Here is a 19,975-nt window from a genome sequence, read left to right as displayed (position 1 = left end):
ACAAAAGAGGCTAGATCAGTTAGTGCCTAAAGTAAGAGGCGCTCAAAGAATAATGGAGTATGTTAAAAGGGCCCTGGAGCCAGACTGAAGGACACCTCATTGGCCAAATCTGGGGCAGTCTGAGCATCAAAATAAATCATAATAGTAAAGGACTATGAGCTATTGAATGAAGTCAGAATCCACAAGTCTGCCCTAGGAATTAATACGGAGAAGAGAAAGCTTTTCCTCACAGGAAAACACTAAGAAAGGCAGAAGGAATGAGGGAAAGAGAGCACCGACCACCGTAACAAAATTTGATTCCGGCAAGATTCATCCACTAGTGGATGAAACTAGTGGATGGAAGTTTGAGGAACGGGACATTTACATAATCTCAAAGTAAATGCCTATAACATAGTTTTTAATTCCAAAGGGTAACATGGTAAACTTGGTAACAGAGAACAACGGCAGACACCTCCATAACGAAATGATCACACACACTATCAATTACGAACAAATTGACAGCAGGAGCCTCCAGATAGGATACACTGAAAATTCAACATAACTTGCATGATATTCTTGTGAAATGTGTATAAGCTGAACCTAGTCACAAGGAAACAACAGACTAACTCAAATTGAGGGACTTTCTACAAAAGAACTACCTGAAATTCTTCAATAATGTCAGTGTGGGGCCTCCCCAGCGGCGTGGCAGCGGGTTGAGTGCTGTGCTGAGAAGCTATCCGCAGCCTCTGCAGCATGGGTTCGATTCCCAGCCGGCCAGGGAGAAACCCACATGGTGTGGCAGACCTCTCCTGACTCGCCCGCTGCTCCCCTCATGAGAGTCTTCGGTCCCTCTACCTGTTCTGCTCCCCACTCTGTCTCTGGTGAATGCTCTCATCCTCCCGCGACTCTGACTGTACCCCAGTTCTTGTATAAATAAATAAATCTTTAAAAAGGGGAAAAATTAATAAAAAAAGAATTTAAAAAAAATGTCAGTGTGATACAAGACCGATTCATGCACTGTTCCAGGTTAAGAAACTAAAGACACAGGGGCCTCCCCGGTGGCGCAGCGGTTGAGCGCTGGGTTGCGAAGCTGCATGCGGCCTCTGCAGCTCCGGTTCAATCCCCGGCTGCTCCCCGGCCACCGGAGGAGGGTCCCACATGGCGTGCAGACCTCTCCTGCCGCCCGCTGCTCCCCTCAGCAGTGTACTTCAGTCCTTCTGCCTGCTCTGCTCCCCGCTCTGCCTCTGGTGAATTCTCTCACCCTCCCGCGCTTCTGACTATACCCAGTGCATGTATAAACAAAACAAACAAACAAACCAGCAAACAAATAAATAAAAATAAAGCATGCCTCTAAAAAAAAAAAAATAAGAAACTAAAGACACAGGACAAATGAATATGATACATGACCTTCAATTTTCTTTTACTACAACATTCTTGGGACAACTGGCAAAATCTTCATAATGTGTGTAGATCAGATTATAGAAATTTTGCAATGTTGATTTCCTGATCTTTATCATTATGTAAACAAATTCTTATTTTTAGGAAAAACAGATTAAATATTTAAGGGTAGGGGGCATGGTTCAGAATATAATCAGAGAGAGAGAGAAACACTATAGTAAAATGTTAGCATTTGGGTAATTTAGGGGAATCCAGAGGATATCCAGAAATTCTTTATATAATTCTAGCAACTTTTCTGTAAGTTTGAAGTTACGTCAAACTTTAAAAAAAAAATTTAAAAACATTTGAATAGGAAAGTTAGAATGAGGATGAAACAGAATAAATAAGGCAAGACAGATCATGATGATAATGGGCCATGAAATAAATCTTGATAGCCAACCCTAGAAGGAAAAAAGGAAGAACAGTACAGAAGCAAAACAAAACAGAACAGGGCAGTGATAGAAGGTGGAGTGAGATGCTGCTTCTCCAGCTGTAACAGGGAAAAGGGAGCCCTGATCTCTAGACCACGCCATGATTCCCAAGGCAGGGTTGTAATACTGTGGGGATGCATTCATCAGCCACAACAGCCTGACACCATCAGATATTAAAGTACAAACTCACTTCTCTGTTTTGATTTCTGATTCAGAAGCTCCATGATTATACCGTGGTATACTGCTGTCCACAACCACTTAAAAATGGTGTTCATCCCAGTAAAGCAGCAATTCATTATTCTAGCACATAAGCTTAGTCTCATGGGAGTTTTATTACTGTACCAGCTACCCTTCTAATCAGTTCTGGAACTCTGACAATCTCTGACATGACAACTCTTATCCTGAAGCAGAAATCTGGACTGACGAGAGCTTGCTGGGAAATCTGGGACGTTAACCAGTCATGCACACACTCCTGCCAATCTCTCTATGGTATCAGGACCATTTTAAATGCGATTAGTTCCACTTTCTTCCTCTAAGAAATGGGCACAGGGCCTCCCCAGTGGCGCAGCGGTTGAGCACTGGGTTGCGAAGCTGCCCACAGCTTCTGCAACGCCTGTTCAATCCCCAGCCACCGGGTGAGGGTCCCACATGACGCGCAGACCTCTCCGGCCGCCTGCTGCTCCCCTCAGCAGTGTACTTCGTCAGTCTGCCTCTTCTACTCTCTGCTCTGCCTCTGGTGAATTCTTTCACCCTCCCGCGCTTCTGACTGTACCCAGCACTTATATAAATAAATAAAAAAAATCTTTAAAAAAAATTAAAAAAAAAAAAAAAGAAATGGGCACAATAATGTGTTGTTTTCAGGTGGTAAATGAGAATAACATACATACTTATCACAATGCTTGACACTAACAGATGTTCAATAAGTATTATTTTGCCTTATCCCCTGACTCCCTAAACTCCAAAGCCAACAGATTATTTACAGGTCTATAAGCACAAGTGGTTCAAATTTCCCATCTCTATGTTAATCACCAGCATCAGTGATAGAGTTGGAAGAACAATCTGGAACCTCAAAGGATGCTTTGGGTATGATATAAAGCTTCTTATGACACATGAAACAATTGAACAGCAGATATGTTTCTCTGTCAGGGGCATGTACTAAAATGATAAAGTAACATTCTAGAAAAGAATACAGAAGAAAAATCTTATAATCTTGAGACAAACACCTTTAAGTGCAAAAATAACCTGAAGTCACAAATGAAAAGACATAATTAAATATATAAAAATTCAAAACTTTGAACTCTTTACAAAGTACAAAGATAAAGTCAAAAGATAGGTAATAGATGGAGAGGCCATATTTGCAAATAATACATAATAAAGGAGTAATCACCATAGCACTGTAAGTTTCTTCAAACGTATTTTTAAAACCGAGAGAAAAATTAGTAAAAATATTAACAATTCACCAAAAAAAATACAAATGGTCAACAAATAAATGAAGTTTGCTCAACATTCAGTAATCCAAGAAACTAATTAAAACAAGATGTCACATTTGACTAATTTTTTTAAAGATTTATTTATGCATTCAAGAACTGGGGTACCGGCCAGAGGTGTAGAAGGTGAGAGGATACATCAGAGACAGAGCGGGGAATAGAACAGGCAGATTGACTGAAATACACTGCTGAGGGGAGCAGCGGGCGAGTCAGAAGAGGTCTGCTGCACCATGTGGTTATCTCCCTGGCCAGGGATCGAACTCATGCTGCAGTGGCTGCAAACAGCTTCATAGGTTGTGTCCTAACCCCTTGCGCCACCAGGAAGGCCCTTGACTAATATTTTGACATGTGTAAAAAGCCTAATAACATTCAGTGCTGGCAAGGAAGTGGGAAGCAGGTACTTCTCATACACTGTATGAGTATAAAATGGAGGGCAATTTGACAGTATCTATCAAAATATTAAAAAGTATATGACCTTTAGATATCAAATAAATAACCTGATCTTGTACCTTAAGACACAGAAGAAATAAAAAGAGCAAACTAAACTGAAAGCAAACAGAAGGAAGAAAATAAAAAATATTAGAGCATAAATTAATGAAACAGAGAACAAAAAAATAGAAAAAACATACAAATGACCGACATGCCATGAACAAGTTTTAAAGACTGATTTATAAAATCAATCAGTGAATAATATACTGTATCTGTAGAATAAATAGCTAAATAGAATCATCTCGACACAGTAAAGTATTTGACAAAACACATCAATTATTCATGATAAAAATACTCAACAAACTACAAATAGAAGGGAACTTTCTCACCTGATTATGAACATTTTTAAAAATCCACTGCTAGCATCACACTTAATGATGCTCAGTGAAAGCCTGAACGTTCTCCCCTAAGATCAGGAACGTGATAAGGATGTCCCCTCTAGTTGCATATATTCAACATTGTACTGAAAGTTCTAACCAGGGCAATCAGATAAGAAAAATTGCTGCTGTGAGAGTAAATGAAAATAATGTTTATGAACCACTTTTCTCAAGTGGTGAATAAGCATTATCTGTTGTGAGGATGGCTGAAGTGGTTGCTGCTGGAACCTAGGACCCTAGATTCACAGCAGCTCCCACTGATTGGGTTTTCAAATTAACCAACTGACGCATTTATCCCCTCACTTTTGATTTTGTGCCTAACAACTAGATTTGGTGGAAGGGTTAGGGAGTATGGATTCGTCCAGAAAGACTCAGGCTCAGGAACCACTGTCAGTCAACCGAGTTCTACTGGGGCTGGCCCCACAGGTGCCACACTCATCATGCAGGGCAGCCACTTAGCCATAGCAGGTGGGAGTACATGGCTATGTCAGAACTCTCGGGCAGGAAGAGCCTCCAGAGAGCATCCAAGCCAATCTCTCATCTCATTTTATAGGTGGCTAACCTGAGGCCAAGAGAGAAGATTTGACTTCTCTTAGATAGCTCAGTCACAGTTGGCTTCAGAGCTGGACTAAAGGACATCACATCCTGGCTTCCAACACCAGCCCCTAGGTAGAGTAAAGACAGATCATAGGTAGAGTAAAGACAGATCATTTACTGGCCTGAGTCTTAAGTTTTTCTAACAACATATCAGGCACAGGTCACGGGGGAGCCTCTGCTGAATTCACCTATGTCCAGTCCCGTTTTTTCGTTTGTTCCTTTGTTTTTTAAATCATGTTCCTTCTTACCTCCTGAGATTTCTCCAAACAACTTATACTCCTTCCAGCAACTCCTCCTGACCACCCTATTCAGAGTCTATGACTTCTCCCCAGGATTTTGACAGTGTCCACCTGGAGAAGGAGGGGTGGTGGGATACCCCATAATCCTGGCATGCTTGACACATGGCAACCCTCACTTCAAGAGCTCAGGATTGTGGATTCAACAAGATGGAGGGGCTTCTTGTGGCCTTGGGTAGGACTGCTCTATATAAGCCAGGCCACAGTTTCCACTAAGCCCTGGCTCCCGGCTAACCCTTGCCCCTAAGCTGTGATTACAGCCTCATACCTCTCCATCCTCCTTTAAATTCTGCTCTAGTGCAGATGGGGGAGAGAAAAAAAAAAAAAAAAAAGAACTGCTTGAAGGAGACTTTACTCAGCCGCTTACAGTGCTGAATGTATGACTTCTCTACCCCCAAGGGGACTAGTTAAACATTGATTAAACAATGAGAGCACTGAGATTATAGACTTCATCTCATTCAATCCTCCTGAGACAGGACTTATCACCCCATTTTACACAGGAAAAAATTCTTGCCCTGGGTGTCTCAGGAACAATATGCTGATTCCAAATGGACCTAGAGTACCCTTTGCGTCCACATTGATTGTTGCGGAATGCACAAGAGAAGATGAATGAAATTGTCTACAAGAAAAAGGGAACAGCTGTCACGAGCCGTTCTGTCTGCTGAATTTGTAAATCTTTGGTCACTGAAATCACTAGCTCTAATATTCTCCTACCTATGCAATTCAGCAAAAGGGGCCCATGAGGGTGAGGCTACTGAGCTACATGGTCATTAATTTTTGCAGACCTGGAGCCTCCATGGTGGCGCAAGGGGTTAAGATGCAACCTATGAAGCTACCCGCAGCTACTACAGCAAGAGTTCAATCCCCGGTCAGGGGATTAAAAGTGTGACACCAGGTCTTAAAAGTGTGACTTTAAAAAATGGTGGTGACCTAGAAATTTCCTGGTCAGTAACTACAAACACTGTATATAGCCACCCACAGAAACAGTGTCAGGTTCTAATGGACTAACTTGGACACCAGGCCATTTAACCTGTGTAGATGAAATCCAAGCTGACATTCCTGGGGTATGGAGTCCAGACACAGATCCCAAATAAAGAAAGGCTTTTAAATTATATTGGATACAAATACATTAATCTGTAGCCCAAAGTCTGCAATTTTTTTTAAAGATTTATTTATTTATTCATACAAAAGCTGGGGTACAGGTCATAGGTGCAGGGGGTGAGCAGATTCATCAGAGACAGAGTAGGGAACAGAACAGGCAGACTGACTGAAATGCACTGCTGAGGGGAGCAGCGGGCGAGTCAGGAGAGGTCTGCTGGGCCATGTGGGTTGCTCCCTGGCAGGCCGGGGATGGAACTTGTGCAGCAGAGGTTGCAGTTAGCTTCATAGGTTCGGTCCCAACCCCCCAAGCCACCAGGGAGGCCCCCAATGAGATAATTTAAAGCACTATATACAGCACTTCAAGATGTTCTATGGTGAAACTTAGAATGTTTCATTCTAAGAGGATATCCATAAGGATTTTAAGATAGCAGCTACCAAAATAATTAGGATACTTAGAAACAACATGAGTTACAAGAGTGTGTGTTAGACAAAAATAGCAAACTGCAAAAATAGTTTCACAGTATGATTGCAACAAAGTAAAACAGGTGTGCTTTTGGAAAATAATGGCAGCTTTTGTTATACTAGTAGACAGTAACATTATATATTTTTAAACATTTTAAATGGTGACATTTATTTTCAACCAAAAGAGAGTGCAAGAAAACTTACAAAAGCAAAAGCCAAAACCTTCACAAATAAATACTACCAAAAACAGGTAACATAGATTCAGAACTGGTTTCTGCATTGGGCAATGCGTAAGCCCTTTCATCACAACTATAAAATAAACTTCCCCAAATCTCTAAGTATGACCAGGTACTATGACTGTGCCCATTTTACTGGTGAGAAGCCTGAGGCACACTAAAGCTAACAACATTCCCATATTACACAGCTAGCCAGAGTGACAGAAGCATTCCCCCTTTCATTCCAAAGGTCCTCTACCTGCTAAAATCTTCATGCCTACTCAGAGATCACAAAATGTTCAGCAGAAGCTCAGCCCTGAAATGGATAGTGCTGAGTGGGCTTCACAGGGAATTGCCGAGGGCTTTGTGTCGCAAATATGACCAGGGTTTCTCCCCCCATCAGCCTAGACCCCATGAGGACAAGAAGGCAGGGCATGCTAGCCTAACAGGTTCTTGCCCAGTCAAACTTCAGAGAAGGGTACGGGGACCAGAGGAGTCAGGACTTGCCCAAAATGATGTCATGATTTAGGAAAAGAACCAAAAGTCAGAATGCTAACTCCGAAGCCTTCAAGTCTTGCCCCTGCCCGCCACAGACCATGAACCCCCTCTCTGTACCTCTTTCCCCCTTTCTCCCTTCTGTCCCTCAACCTTCCCCTGTTCAGTACAGCCCAAACTATACCACCTTCTCCCCCCTTTACCATGGCTCCTTCATTCTGCCTCTACTTCCTGTCTTCACCTGGCCTGCTGGGAACTGTATGCAAGAGCTGGAACTTCAGCTATGACCGTCTCTCCATGTGACAGCAGCTAGAGGAAACCACAAGCTGTCTTCAGCAGTAGATTCCTGCCCTTCCCAACCAGGGAGACTGTTCAAATGTGCTAAGAGACAGGAGTGCTAAAACCAGTGTATGGAAGGGAGGTGGTTAACTTTGACTCTGGTTCTGGACCAGACCATGCATCTGTCCCCCTGTGTCTCCCTGTACCTGGGAGGACCCACGTCCATTGCTGAGGGCTCACTGCTGAGTGGTGCCCCGAGCAAGAGGCCAGCCCTTGTTCATATCTATCTCCCATGCTTTTTTTTTAATACTTATTTATTTATGCACACAAGAACTGGGGTACAGGCCAGAGGTGTGGGGGGTGAGCGGATTCACCAGAGACAGAGTGGGGAACAGAACAGGCAGATTGACCGAAGTACACTGCTGAGGGGAGCAGCGGGCCAGTCAGGACAGGTCTACTGTGCCATGTGGGTCACCTCCCTGGCCAGGGATCTAACTCGTGCTACGGTGGCTGTGGATAGCTTCCTATTGTTGCGACTTAACCCCATGCTTCCTATAGTGTAGTTATCAATAAAAGTTTGCTGAATAAGCAGCCCTCTTCCTTAGGACCCTTCCTGACTTTGGAGTGAAGATTCAAGTCTACTAATTCTCAGCCAGGCAGGGACCCCACCCAGGCTGCCCTGAAAGACTCATGTGAATGCCAGGAGCTACCTGACACCTCAATGTCAAGTTCCACAAGCTCCTGTAATACAAATAACAGTTCCCCTCGGTCCACCCTTTACTCCTTTCCTGTTTTTTCAAACTGGCAGTGTCCTGATACACCAACGACAACTCTGTGGTTTCAGGATGTCAAAAGCAAAAGGATGTGATGCAAAACAGGAAGAAACTTTTGAAGAAAACTTTAAAGGCATGTTTAAAATGCAACCTGTCACGGGGCCAGGAGATTGCTGAGCCCTGTCAGGGGCCCTCCCCATGACCTCCAGACTCATGTGCCTGGGCAGGAAGGAGCATGACCTCACATAATACTGACCACACTGGTCTAATATTATCCTGCCCCTTCCCTCAGCACAGCCTCTCCCTGGATCCCCAGGCTTTGTGTCAAACGACCCCTGGCAGATTCCCAGACTCTGAGAGTCCCTCAGAGGGAAGAATTCAGCTGCAGTCAGGGCATTCCAAAGGAAGTAACTTCAAAACTTATACCTTGGGAAGAGCCTGGCGCACTGGCCTGACGCTTGTTCTAAAAGAATTCCTGGAAACCTAAAGGTTCCCATTTTAAGGTCCCTCCCCAGATCTCATACCCTCTGGAAGTAGGAGGGCAGGCTGCCTGTGTCTGTCTGATACAAGCTATTCCCACAACTGAAGAGTTCACATCTCTGTCGTGACAACAGCAGCCAGTTAACTAGCTGATGTTCACCCCAGCATCACAGCCCCAGTGCAACACTCCACGTAAGCCTAGCCCAGGGATTTGGCCGCTAATGGAGAAGCTACTGAGAAAGCTAACTCCTGGGACATCACCCCCACTGATCTGTTGTCTGCAGATTTCTGCTCAGCCTGATCCCAAGAGCCTGTCCTGTAGCCTGGCCCTGAGTCCCTGCCTGTGGCCCTTCCTGTACCTAATTTCCATTTTTTTTTTTAAAGATTTGTTTATTTATTTATACAAGAACCAGGGTACAGTCAACAGCACGGGAGGGTGAGAGAATTCACCAGAGCCAGAGCAGGGAACAGAACAGGCAGACTGATGAAATATACTGCTGAGGGGAGCAGCAGGCGTGGCAGAAGTCTGCGCGCCATGTGGGACCCTCACTGGTGGCCGGGGATCCAACCGGCGCAGCAGAGGGGCCAGGCAGCTTCGCAGCCCAGCATTCAACCGTTGTGCCACCAGGGGCGGCCCCCTAATTTCCTTTTTAATCACAATTCTAGACCCATCCTTCCACCAGCAATAAACTATATTCATCTGCCAGCACTAAGCAAACCCGTAATTGTCAATGAGCCTACTCTTTAGAAAGATTGGTTTAGGGCCTCCCTGGTGGCGCAAGGGGTTAAATTGCAGCACGATGAAGCTATCAGCAGCTACTGCAGCACAGTTCAATGCCCAGGCCAGGGAGCTACCCACATGGCGCAGCAGACCTCTCCTGGCTCACCCGCTGCTCCCCTCAGCAGTGTATTTCAGTCGATCTGCCTGTTCTGCTCCCTACTCTGTCTCTGGTGAATCCTCTCACCACCACCCCCCTTGCCCCGCACCTTTGGCCTATACCCCAGCTCTTGTATGCATAAATAAATAAAATAAATCTTTAAAAAAAAACAAAGACTGGTTTAAAAACCTAGTCCTTCTCAAAAAGCATTCACCCCATATTTTCTCTTTTAGAAAACTCTCCTATGAAAATCATCTAAAAAAGTGCATAAAGCTTTAGGCATGAGCCTCACCACACCACTAAGAAAAACAAACTGTGTGTGTGTGTGTGTGTGTGTATGTGTTTGTATTCAACAACAATTGAATGAAATTAGAAAGTCATGGTGTAGTCAGTGGGAAAAGTGATAAAACCTCTGTGGCTTTTAACAGTATAAGACACACTTGTGACAAAAACTTAAGTGACAAATGCTGGACACCAAGCTATCTACATCGGGACCAACCTGTCTGTCCATCTACAAAGTCACTAGCTGAATTTTTAAACATACATAAGGAAAAAAAAAAGACTAGCAGGAGCATGCCAACATATTTCCTCTAGGTTACAGGAATGTAAGTACGCTTTTCAACCTCTTTTAACTTTTCCAAGTATTTTCAATGAATCTACTTACTTTTTACAAAAAGGAGGAAGAATTGACTTGCTCCCCCCACCAAAAAAAAAAGAAAACCCCACAAAACAAACAAGCAAAAGTAAAGACCTGCAGCCCTAGGCTCTGGCAAATCATGTTCTTCCTTTTTCTGGGCTTCACAAGGGGCTTTGGAGAGGCAGCAGGGGGCATAGAGAAACAGTTATATAACACACCCAGACCAGACATTAAAATCACTGCCAAAGAATTCAGCAACAGCCAATTATATAGCCCTGGTCTTCGTTTGTGTAGGAAAGGGGCGGGCTGAGACCAGGCTGAAAAGTGGAACCTGAAACACTGAGTATGTGACTCAGCCCTACTAGAGACGAATCCCTGTAGGCCACGTTCACCCAGCACCAGCTCCCAGCTAGACCCTGTCACCTACTTCCACGTTACTAATCTTCTGACCTGGAGGTCTCTGACCCCTAGAATAGGCTCCAGAGATCTCTCCCCAAGCTGGTGACCTGCTTGGACCCAGGCAAACACAGAGGCCCCCTGCTACTAGGCCTTTTCAATTGCAGCCATGGTCTGGCTCCCAGAAACTCTCACCAAGCTAAAGCACAGGGACAGCTCTGCAGCAGTCACAGAGTCCAATCTCATGCGTTGTTAACTCACCTACAAGTCAAGTTCTGGCTCGCTGGTACTCACAGTGACCCAACTATGCAGAGACTACCAGGAAGTGCCAGAGCCAAATGTAAAATGTCCCCAGTGCCAGGCCCGAAATGGCTTTCACGCTCAAAGGTGAACCATTCCTTGTAAGACTACTGGTTTGCCATTTACTTGGATAAGAACTGGAATTTTCAGGTGTATGTGGATTTAAGCAGACTTTCAGTCTCTGTTTATTGTCAGGAAGAAGCAGGGAGTACTAAATAGGGAGCAAGGCGCAGTTGACAGCGGGTAAGGGGACAGTGGAGAGAGAAATCACCAGGTTTAACTTGACCACAGGATGCCCCTTTCACACACACCTAGAGGCCAGCTGAGCCCCCAAATCTGGAAAGTCCCCAGGATGGGCTCTGTGGGAGGGACTGGGAAAGCCTTGGTATTAACATGTCTGCCATTCCCAAGCATAAATGAGCCTAGTCCTAGTTTGGAATTCCCAAAGCCCGTAAAACACAGCCATATTGCTGTTGATGTCTCATTACAGTCATTATAAAGCAGCAAGTTAAAGATTACTGAGCGGAACTAATAATGTGTGGCTTCAGAAATTAGAGGAATAATTTCAGACAAATAAAATCAGGACTGCAGAACTCTGATATCAACTCTGGGTTTTTGAATGAAAAAGAAAAGAAGAAAAGGAGGGACGAATAGAGAGAGAAACAAAGAGACTACACATACAAACACACCTTTGTATCCAAGTGTCATTTGCTAAATAACATCCTCATAGTCTCCTCTGTCTACATTGTGAGTTTCTGAAGAGGAAGTCTTCCTCTTTGTGGCTCTATGTCCAGTACCATGAAGGCCCACTGTTGAAACTGAACGAAGTTAGCCAAGAAGACATCCAGATAAGCCATCCAGATACAAGACCTTTCAGATGGACCCAAAGACATCTAGCAGAGCACACACTCCACGTCACATCAGGTGTCTACTGGGCAATATCCTTAAGGGAGAACACTGGGTTGATTCAGCCTTAGCTGGCTACTCCCTGGCTGTGTGGCCTGAGGCAGACCCCCTCACTCCAGCACAATGAGGTTTGGGGATCTGGGGACTGGCAGTCCTATCTTGGGAGGCTATAGGATCCAACACGCTGCAGTTTGAGTCCAATCCCACATTTGGCTCTTGCTCCTCACGTCCTGAGGATCTCCCACCTGGTTCATCAGAGGCCCGACTACAGGAGGCTCCCACCTAGCCCAGCATCTAGGACAAATTATGACAGTCAGGAATCACTTCTGCTGCCATAAGGCCAATGGAAGAAAGCAGACAATCACAGGAGGCATTTCTTAACCTTGGACTGTTAAGACAACAAGGTGTGTGTCTGTGTACATGTCAATAAATTCTTTTTCCCAGAAAAAACAAAGGACAAACTGGTTTAAAAGTAAACTGGTTCAACTAATCTTACAAAATTTCAAGATCTCTCTGTGCCTCCTTAACCTTCCAAGCAGGACAGTGTTAAGATTCCAAGACTCATTTCCAAGGGGAGAGAGAAAGAAAGCCCTTTCCAGAGCTGAAGACAGATGTTCTCAAAGTACACCTCGTTCTGGGTAGCCCGACTGTGTCCCAATGTGTGCCTGTGAGGGGAAAAGGGAAAGGGAGTAGGCAGCTCTGGTGAAGAAACGCCTAAAAGCTGAGAGCCCACCAGAGACCAGGCAAGTACTTTGTCTTTCCAAGGGCACAAACCGAGGCAGAGACTCCATTATTTCCCACCATAGTCAGAGGAAATTGGTTCATGGACAAGGGTTCTTAGGCCCCTGCCTATCTACAGCTGCTGTCTGCTGGTTCAGATGCCCATGACTCTCTGATGGCTGCCTCTAGATTAGAGCCTTCTTTGGGGAAGATGAAGAAGACTTCCTCAAGCCACAACTGAGCAAGAGGGGCCTCTGGAGATTAAGTAGTCCTATACTCAACCATTGCCCCCTAAGTGCACCCTTGAGGGGACTGCAGCAAATGTACCAAGCCCCAGTTGAGCCCCTAGGTCACTCCAGTCACCCCTAACCAGTCCAACCTGAGGTACTGCCTGCCCCCTATCAAGCCCCTCCCTGGGTTGGCAATGTTGGTGCCAGTCAAGTCAGCTGAGCTGCCACCGATACAGGAGAGATAAACATTCCGGGAAAAGAAACAAATGCAATGCAAGGCCACTGTTCCTGCTAAGCTGACTACATTTCAGGAAAACACCCAGGCAGCCAGAAAAGGAAGTCTCACTGTCTACTATAGGAGAATGGAAGCTGCAGGGGCCCCAGAGGCCTGAACTCCCTGGGGAAGTTGTAGGAATCCTCCAGAAAGACCCACCTCCTCCCTACCCCCTCCTGCAGCACTCACTCCTGGAGGCTTCATACTAGCCCATGGGATGCCTGAGGAGAGGCCTACTATGATTCTAAACACTGTAACCTAGCATACATTAAAATTACAGTGTAGACAGAGAGAAGATTCAAACCCAAGTCTATCATAAGTCTACCCCAAGGCTCTGACAACCCAAACTGTGACGAGCCAACAGCCCAGTCAGGTGTCTGACTCGTCCAGATAGAACACTCCTGTTAGCCACAACCTACCATCTAAGAGGAATCACCAGGCCCCCTGGACATCAGAAAGCAGAGCAAAGTCATGGAAAGGAACTGCGAGTAATAATAAAAAGTTAAATGGGGGAAAAAAAAAAAAGCTTTAAATTCCATGGATTTTTTTCCCCCAACAACTTCAAACCATCCCATAAGAGGTTTGGTTGACACCTGCCCAGCTGAGCAGATGAGCTGAATCCCCCAATGCACCCACTTTCAGGGAGACTTTCAGCTTTCTTAAGGCCCCATTGAGCCAGACACCACCCCTCTGAGAGCTGCACCCGGCCACTCAAACATAAGGAGGTCCATTAAAATAAAAACCCCTCCACCCTCACTTTCTGGGGTTGCCTCAGTTGCAGCTAAATATCATGGTCCCATGCAGGTCACACAGAGGCAGCCAAGTTACAGAGGGCCCAGGCTACCCCTGAAAATATTATCTTTCAGGAAGTCTCATGAGCAGTCAATTCAGAGTCAACTCAGAAACACCAATAACAGGCCACTGGCCACTAGCAATACCACAACAGAACAAAAGCAACGGTGGTGACCCAATCTTTCATGTTTGATTGAGAAATTCTACTCCTCAAGCAACAATCTAAAGAACTTTGGGGTACTTTCTTTAATTTGCTAAGTAATCTCTCTTTCTTTCTGCATAATGTTCAGACAACAAAAATAAAAGGACAAGGACTCATTCTTTTTTCTCTTCTCTCTTTCTGCTGTTCACAGCCATCTCCACAGGAGCCTGAGAATGAGATGATAATAATGATGATGAAATCCACTATGGACTGAACGCCTATTTACCACATGTTTAATATACAATATATCATTTAATCCAAAAAATACCTCAGTTAGTTACACATCAACAACTCCATTTTACACATGAAGAAAAGACTCTGAGAAATACTAACATGCCTGAGGTCAGACACTGAACAGTTGGGCAAAGATTCTACTTCATTTTGATGACTATTGTGCATTCCCAGACTAACCATTAAGGAGAAAAGACCCCCTTTATTACCACAGTCCCTGTCTGACCAATTCCAAGAGCTTCCTCCCAAACTTGATAAGACAATATTGAAGTAATTATTGGAGATGTTGAGCAAGAGCATGTAGGAGGTCTGCTCTGCCAGGGTTCTGAGCAAAAGTGACGAGTTCCTATTGGCAGGATGCCTGTCTGCCTGCCTGCCTGCCAGCCTGCCTGCTCGGGGTGTGCAGGGGGAGGGCCCTCACTCAGAACATTTCTCCAAATCCTAGTATTAGAAATGCGCAGCCACCTGTCTGGTAATCTTGGGAACACTGTCTGTGGATTATAGGTCAAGGAGAGGTCCGGGTGGGTTCAGCCTCCTCATGAAATAAGGAATGCAAACATATCCAGCCAAGCTCCCTGACTATTAGAAACAGAAATGGGAGGCCAAGGTTTACAGGGTCTGGACGAGATAAGTGAGACTCCCTTCCTGGGAAATGGTTGCGACTAGTTCTATTTTAGCACCGCCCTAAGAGGGTTCACACTTCACACCTCACAAACACCCTTCCGTCAGCTCCAGCGAGAGTCCCTCTTACTTAGGTTTTGGGAACCTATGAGGGCAGGAAATAGGGGAAGAAGGGCCCCCGGGGAAAGGATCAACGTAGAGGAACTAACTACAACAGTGAAAATTGACAGAGGGCTTACCCTCATTAACACAAACCCTTGTTTACACTGGTTCATCTCATCTTCTGAAACAACCACGCAATAGGTACCACTTGTCAGCCCCAACCAACAGGTGAGAAACTAACTTCGGGAGAAGTCACCTGCCTAAAAGCTCAGGAAAAATGAGAGCCGCCTTTCAGGAGAAAGTGGTTCTGTGGACTAACAGCAACAGGGGCGGTCAGCTCCCTTCCCCAAGGAGGCCTCGGCATCGTCCCCCAAACCAGGACGGATTACTCTGAGCTACTCGGTGGCCCCTACAGTGTCAGCAAGGCGAAAGCTGGTCAAACTCGAAGCAGACTCATTCTCCAAAACTTTCTGAGGCTGGAGCCAGAGCAGGGATGTCTTCCAAGGCCTTCTGCGGCGCTGGGGCCAGAGGAGTCTGCATTCCCTGGACCTCCCCGTCCCGCTTCCAGCACGAATCCAAAAGAACTCACCTCCCAACTTCTCGCCCCTAACTGGTTTGGGATTAGGGACTCGAATTCCACCTAGGGAGCCAGGCGGTCGCGGAGGAGGGGATAGGAGCCCGGACTGGGGATCCCGGGGGGTCTTAGTCCTGGGACTGAAGCCTCCCGAGTTCTTACCGAGCAGCGGGGACTCCGCAGGACAAGCGGTGAGCGCCAGCGCCGTGGTGGGGAGCGCAGTGGCCGAAGTCAAGTTGCTCGCAGGCCCGAGGCTGGAGTCACCCCCCGAGCGCAGGTCGGAGCCGCCCCACGACAGCGGCGGCCGGGCCCCCCGCTCCCGGAGCTCCCCGGAGGGCTGCCCGAGGGCGGCGGCGCCGTCCGAGCCGCCCTGCAGCGCCGTGCGGACCCCGACCAGCTGGGGCAGGCGGCCCAGGTCGCGGCCGGCCAGGTAGTAGACGAGGGTGACGCCGAGGTGCAGCGCGCACACGGCCACGAGCAGGCGGCAGGCCCGCTGCAGGGACGCGCCCGGCATCGCGGCGCTGCCGCCCAGGAGCGGCTCCCGCAGCCTCATCTTCCCGCCGCGGCTTTAAGAGGGGGTGGGCTACGGTTGGGGTGGCGGCCCGCCCGCGGGCCGCCGGCCAGAGGCTGCCTGGCCACCGCAATTGGGGGAGGGGAGGCGGGGCGCGGGGCCGGCGGCGAGTTGCTCGGCGCACGGCGCGGAGACGCGGTCGGTCCGCGCCGAGTCTGGAAGGGGCCCCCGGGCGCGGGCGGGGCGGGGGCGGGGCCGCGGAGGGGCGGGGCCTCAGGGGCGGGGCCGCTCAGGGGGCGTGGTCTAGAGGGGCGGGGCCGCGAGGGCGAGGCCGCGGGGGCGGGGTGAGTGGAGGGGCGGGGCCTCGGGGGCGGGGCCGGAGCGGGACTTTCTGGGCCCGGGCGGTGGGCGGGGGCTCCGGGGCGCTGGACGGAGGGGTGGTGCGGCTCCGGGCCGGCCGAGCCGAGGGGCGCGGACTCCTCAGGGGAGTCTGACGGGGGCGGAGCCGTGCGTGGAGGTGGGGAGTGGCCGCGGGGCTCGGCGCTGAGCGCCCCGCGTGGACCCGCTGCGCCAGCCCAGTCTCAGGCTCCGGTTCCGAAGCCCAGCCGGGTACCGCGCGCCTCCAGAGCCGTCGCTGCGGGGCTTCGGTCGCCTCCTGCGGGCTGCCCTCGAGAGGCGCCGCCACTTGCTGGGGTGCTCAAGGTGCGGCTGGGGTCCGGGCCTGCAGCTGCGGGGAGGGCCTCTGTAGGTCCCGCAGGACCTCTCTGTAGGTAAGGGAGGTGGGGAATGGTTGCCCAGGAAACGGGCTTCAACACTGTTAGGGAGGTGGGGCCCCGCCAGAAGGTTCTCTGGAAAGTTTGGGGCTCGCTTGGGTGAGCTAGGGCCTTTACCGAAGTGTGGGTGCAGCGAGGGCGCGCAGCCCATTCCACTCCCTGCGTGGAAAAAAGACCACTAGGGTCAGCTTCTCCATGTAACCCGAGCTAAGGGATCTTGGAGACCCGCTCAGTTCTGTTTCCTAGGGGTGGGTGTATGGGTGGCGGAGAACTGTCTCTTCTAGCAAGTCCCACCTCAGGTAATTCCTGCTTTGGGTGGAAGGGAACCGTCGTGATTACCACACTGTCATACAGAAGGAGAGCAACGGGCTTCATTTACAGTCTGCAGAGACCTGGACACTATCTCTGGAAAAATCCCACTTTTCAGCATTCCAGGTGTCCATGACGTGCCTCTCTTACTCTCAAAGGTCACTGGTCACTTTCCATCCCTACGCAAGTCAGCAGTACTTTCAAGTCGTCAGAATTCACCACTCCCTAAATGCTCTACAGTCATCCTGCAGCAGGCTACCATCATGCTGACCTGGGTAATATGGTAGCCTCCTGATTGGTCACCCTACTTCCACCTCTTTCCTGTGGTATACCGAGTCAATTGTCCACTCAACATCCAGGGGGATCTTTGTAAGAATAAATCAGATAATACCACTGTATTCAAAACAAAATCCAAGTCTCTAGAAGTCTATCTCCTAGGAAGATGAAGAATCCAGTGAGGGGTCAACACTAGCTCCTCATCCAGAAGTCATCCTCACCCACAGTTCCTATGACTTCCTACATGGTTTACCTTCTTTAGCCTCGATAGCATAATTGTTATTCCTTGAATTTGCCTTATTTCTTCCTGCCTCAGGGCCTTTGCACTTGCTGTTCACTTAGCCTACATTATTCTTCTCTGTATTTAACTCTCAAATGTCATGAGAGAGGTCTTCTCAGACTATAATGAGAGGTCTTCTCATTACTATAATGTCATGAGAGAGGTCTTCTCAGACTATAATATGTGGACTAGTTTCCCACACAAATACTCCTAACCTGTTTAATTTTTTTTCAGAGCAGGCATCACTAAAATTATATATATATTTGTTTATTGTTGACTGTCTCATTAGAATATCAGCTCCATGAATACAGGAACTTTCTTATTCACTAGTGCATCCTCACATCCTAGAACTGAACCTAAGATACAGTTGGCACTGAATAAATATTTGTTAAAATAGTTGCAAATGAATGATTTTGTTCATTTTAATGAGGAGGAAAGGGTTTAAGGGAAGAACTATTACTAAGTTATTTATAAATGCAAAAGTCAGGAATTGTTCTCTAGGGAATTGATGAGGGTGAAGCTGACCTCTGCAACCTAGATCTAGAGGGAAACACCTGGCCATTGAGTTGGGATGGGTCAGATTAGTTCTCTACCTGAAAAATGAGGGGAGGGAAAACTGGAGCTCCGTCCTCCATATGTCCAGATAATGCCTCGAAGTTAGGATTGAGGGGCAGTTAGGGGTCAGGAAGTAAAGAAAAGAAATACCACTAATGGTCTATCTCCTAGGAAGATGAAGAATCCAGTGAGGGATCAACACCAGCTCCTCAACCAGAGGTAGAATTGGTAAATGTCTTGCTTCAGAAAGTTCCAGAAGGTCAAAACCTTCAAGACAACATTGACCAAATGTCCATACATGATCTGACAGACGGAAGGCGGTTCTTTCTACTCTCAACTTTGTCAGGTGAAAAACTAATCCCATCACAAAATAAGTCAAAATGAAAAGATAAATATCCAATGGCCTCACTTACATGCAGAATATAGAGAAACAACAGGTAAAGAAAAAGACAAAAGCAGCAAGCTGACCATTGATCTGAGGCATACAACAAGGAAGGGGGAAGGAGAGGGGTCATATCAGGAGAGGAAAGAGCACAAGGGGCTATGGTTATGGCTCGTGGGTGATAAGGTGGTCAGAAGTATGGGGACTACATCTGAGGGGAGAAAACAAATACTGTACAAAAATGAACAACAGGGGCCTCCCTGGTGGCGCAACGGTTGAGCGCTGGGTTGCGAAGCTGCCCGCAGCCTCTGCAGCAGTAGTTCGATCCCTGGCTGCTCCCCAGCCACCGGAGGAGGGTCCCACATGGCACGCAGACCTCTCCTGCCACCCGCTGCTCCCCTCAGCAGTGTACTTTGGTCCTTCTGCCTGCTCTGCTCCCCGTTCAGGCTCTGGTGAATTCTCTCACCCGCCTGCACTTCTGACTGTACCCAGTGCTTGTATAAATAAATCTTTAAAAAAAAAAAAAAAAGAACAACAGGCCTCCCTGGTGGCACAGGGGTTAAATATACAGCGCTATCAAGCTATCACCAGCCACTGCAGCATGAGTTCAATCCCTGGCCAGGGAGCTGACCCACATGGTGCAGCAGACCTCTCCTTTCTCATCCGCTGCTCCCCTCAGCAGTATATTTCAGCCGATCCACCTATTCTGCTCCCACTCTGTCTCTGGTGAATCCTCTCCCCCTCTCACCTCTGGCCTACACCCCAGTTCTTGTATGCATAAATGAATAAATCTTAAAAAAAAATAAACAACGATGCAAGAAAATGAAAAAAAGAGGAAAAGAAAAGAAAAACTAATCCAATCAGAGGAGACACTGGGGAAGTAAGCTGCTATGCTGACTAACCTTAAAGCTGGGACCTGGGTTTGGTAATATGCCCACGCATGTTGATCTGCCCAGAATTACCCCACTTTCTCTTCCCCCCTATAGGCTGCCTTCAACTGGTTAGTGGCATTTCCAAGACCCTCCCACAGCACCCTCATCTGCACCTATCAGTTTACCTTTCTGTTTTACCCTAGTAGATCAGAAGGGCATAGACTAGTGCCTGGCCCATGTTACAGTTATTTCAGAT

The 19,975-nt window shown here is 47.3% G+C and overlaps 1 protein-coding gene across 2 annotated transcripts in view; it reads right to left on the bottom strand.

Moving 5' to 3' along the window:
- B4GALT1 (beta-1,4-galactosyltransferase 1) overlaps positions 1-16,314 on the bottom strand; it is a gene marked incomplete at both ends in the record, with an annotated part of 45,023 nt that extends 28,709 nt beyond the window's left edge. For both annotated transcript variants that reach the window (XM_084238753.1, XM_084238754.1), the window contains one exon: positions 15,924-16,314. In XM_084238753.1, coding sequence (XP_084094879.1) covers positions 15,924-16,314 — 391 coding nt within the window. The remainder of the gene's footprint in view (positions 1-15,923) is intronic.
- Positions 16,315-19,975: the final 3,661 nt, after the last annotated feature.

This window comes from Talpa europaea (assembly GCF_964194135.1).
Source record: "Talpa europaea genome assembly, chromosome: 7".
In the NCBI taxonomy this organism is placed as follows: domain Eukaryota; kingdom Metazoa; phylum Chordata; class Mammalia; order Eulipotyphla; family Talpidae; genus Talpa; species Talpa europaea.
The sequence above is the reverse complement of the archived record's forward strand: the minus strand, read 5'-3'. Positions and strand labels throughout refer to the sequence as shown.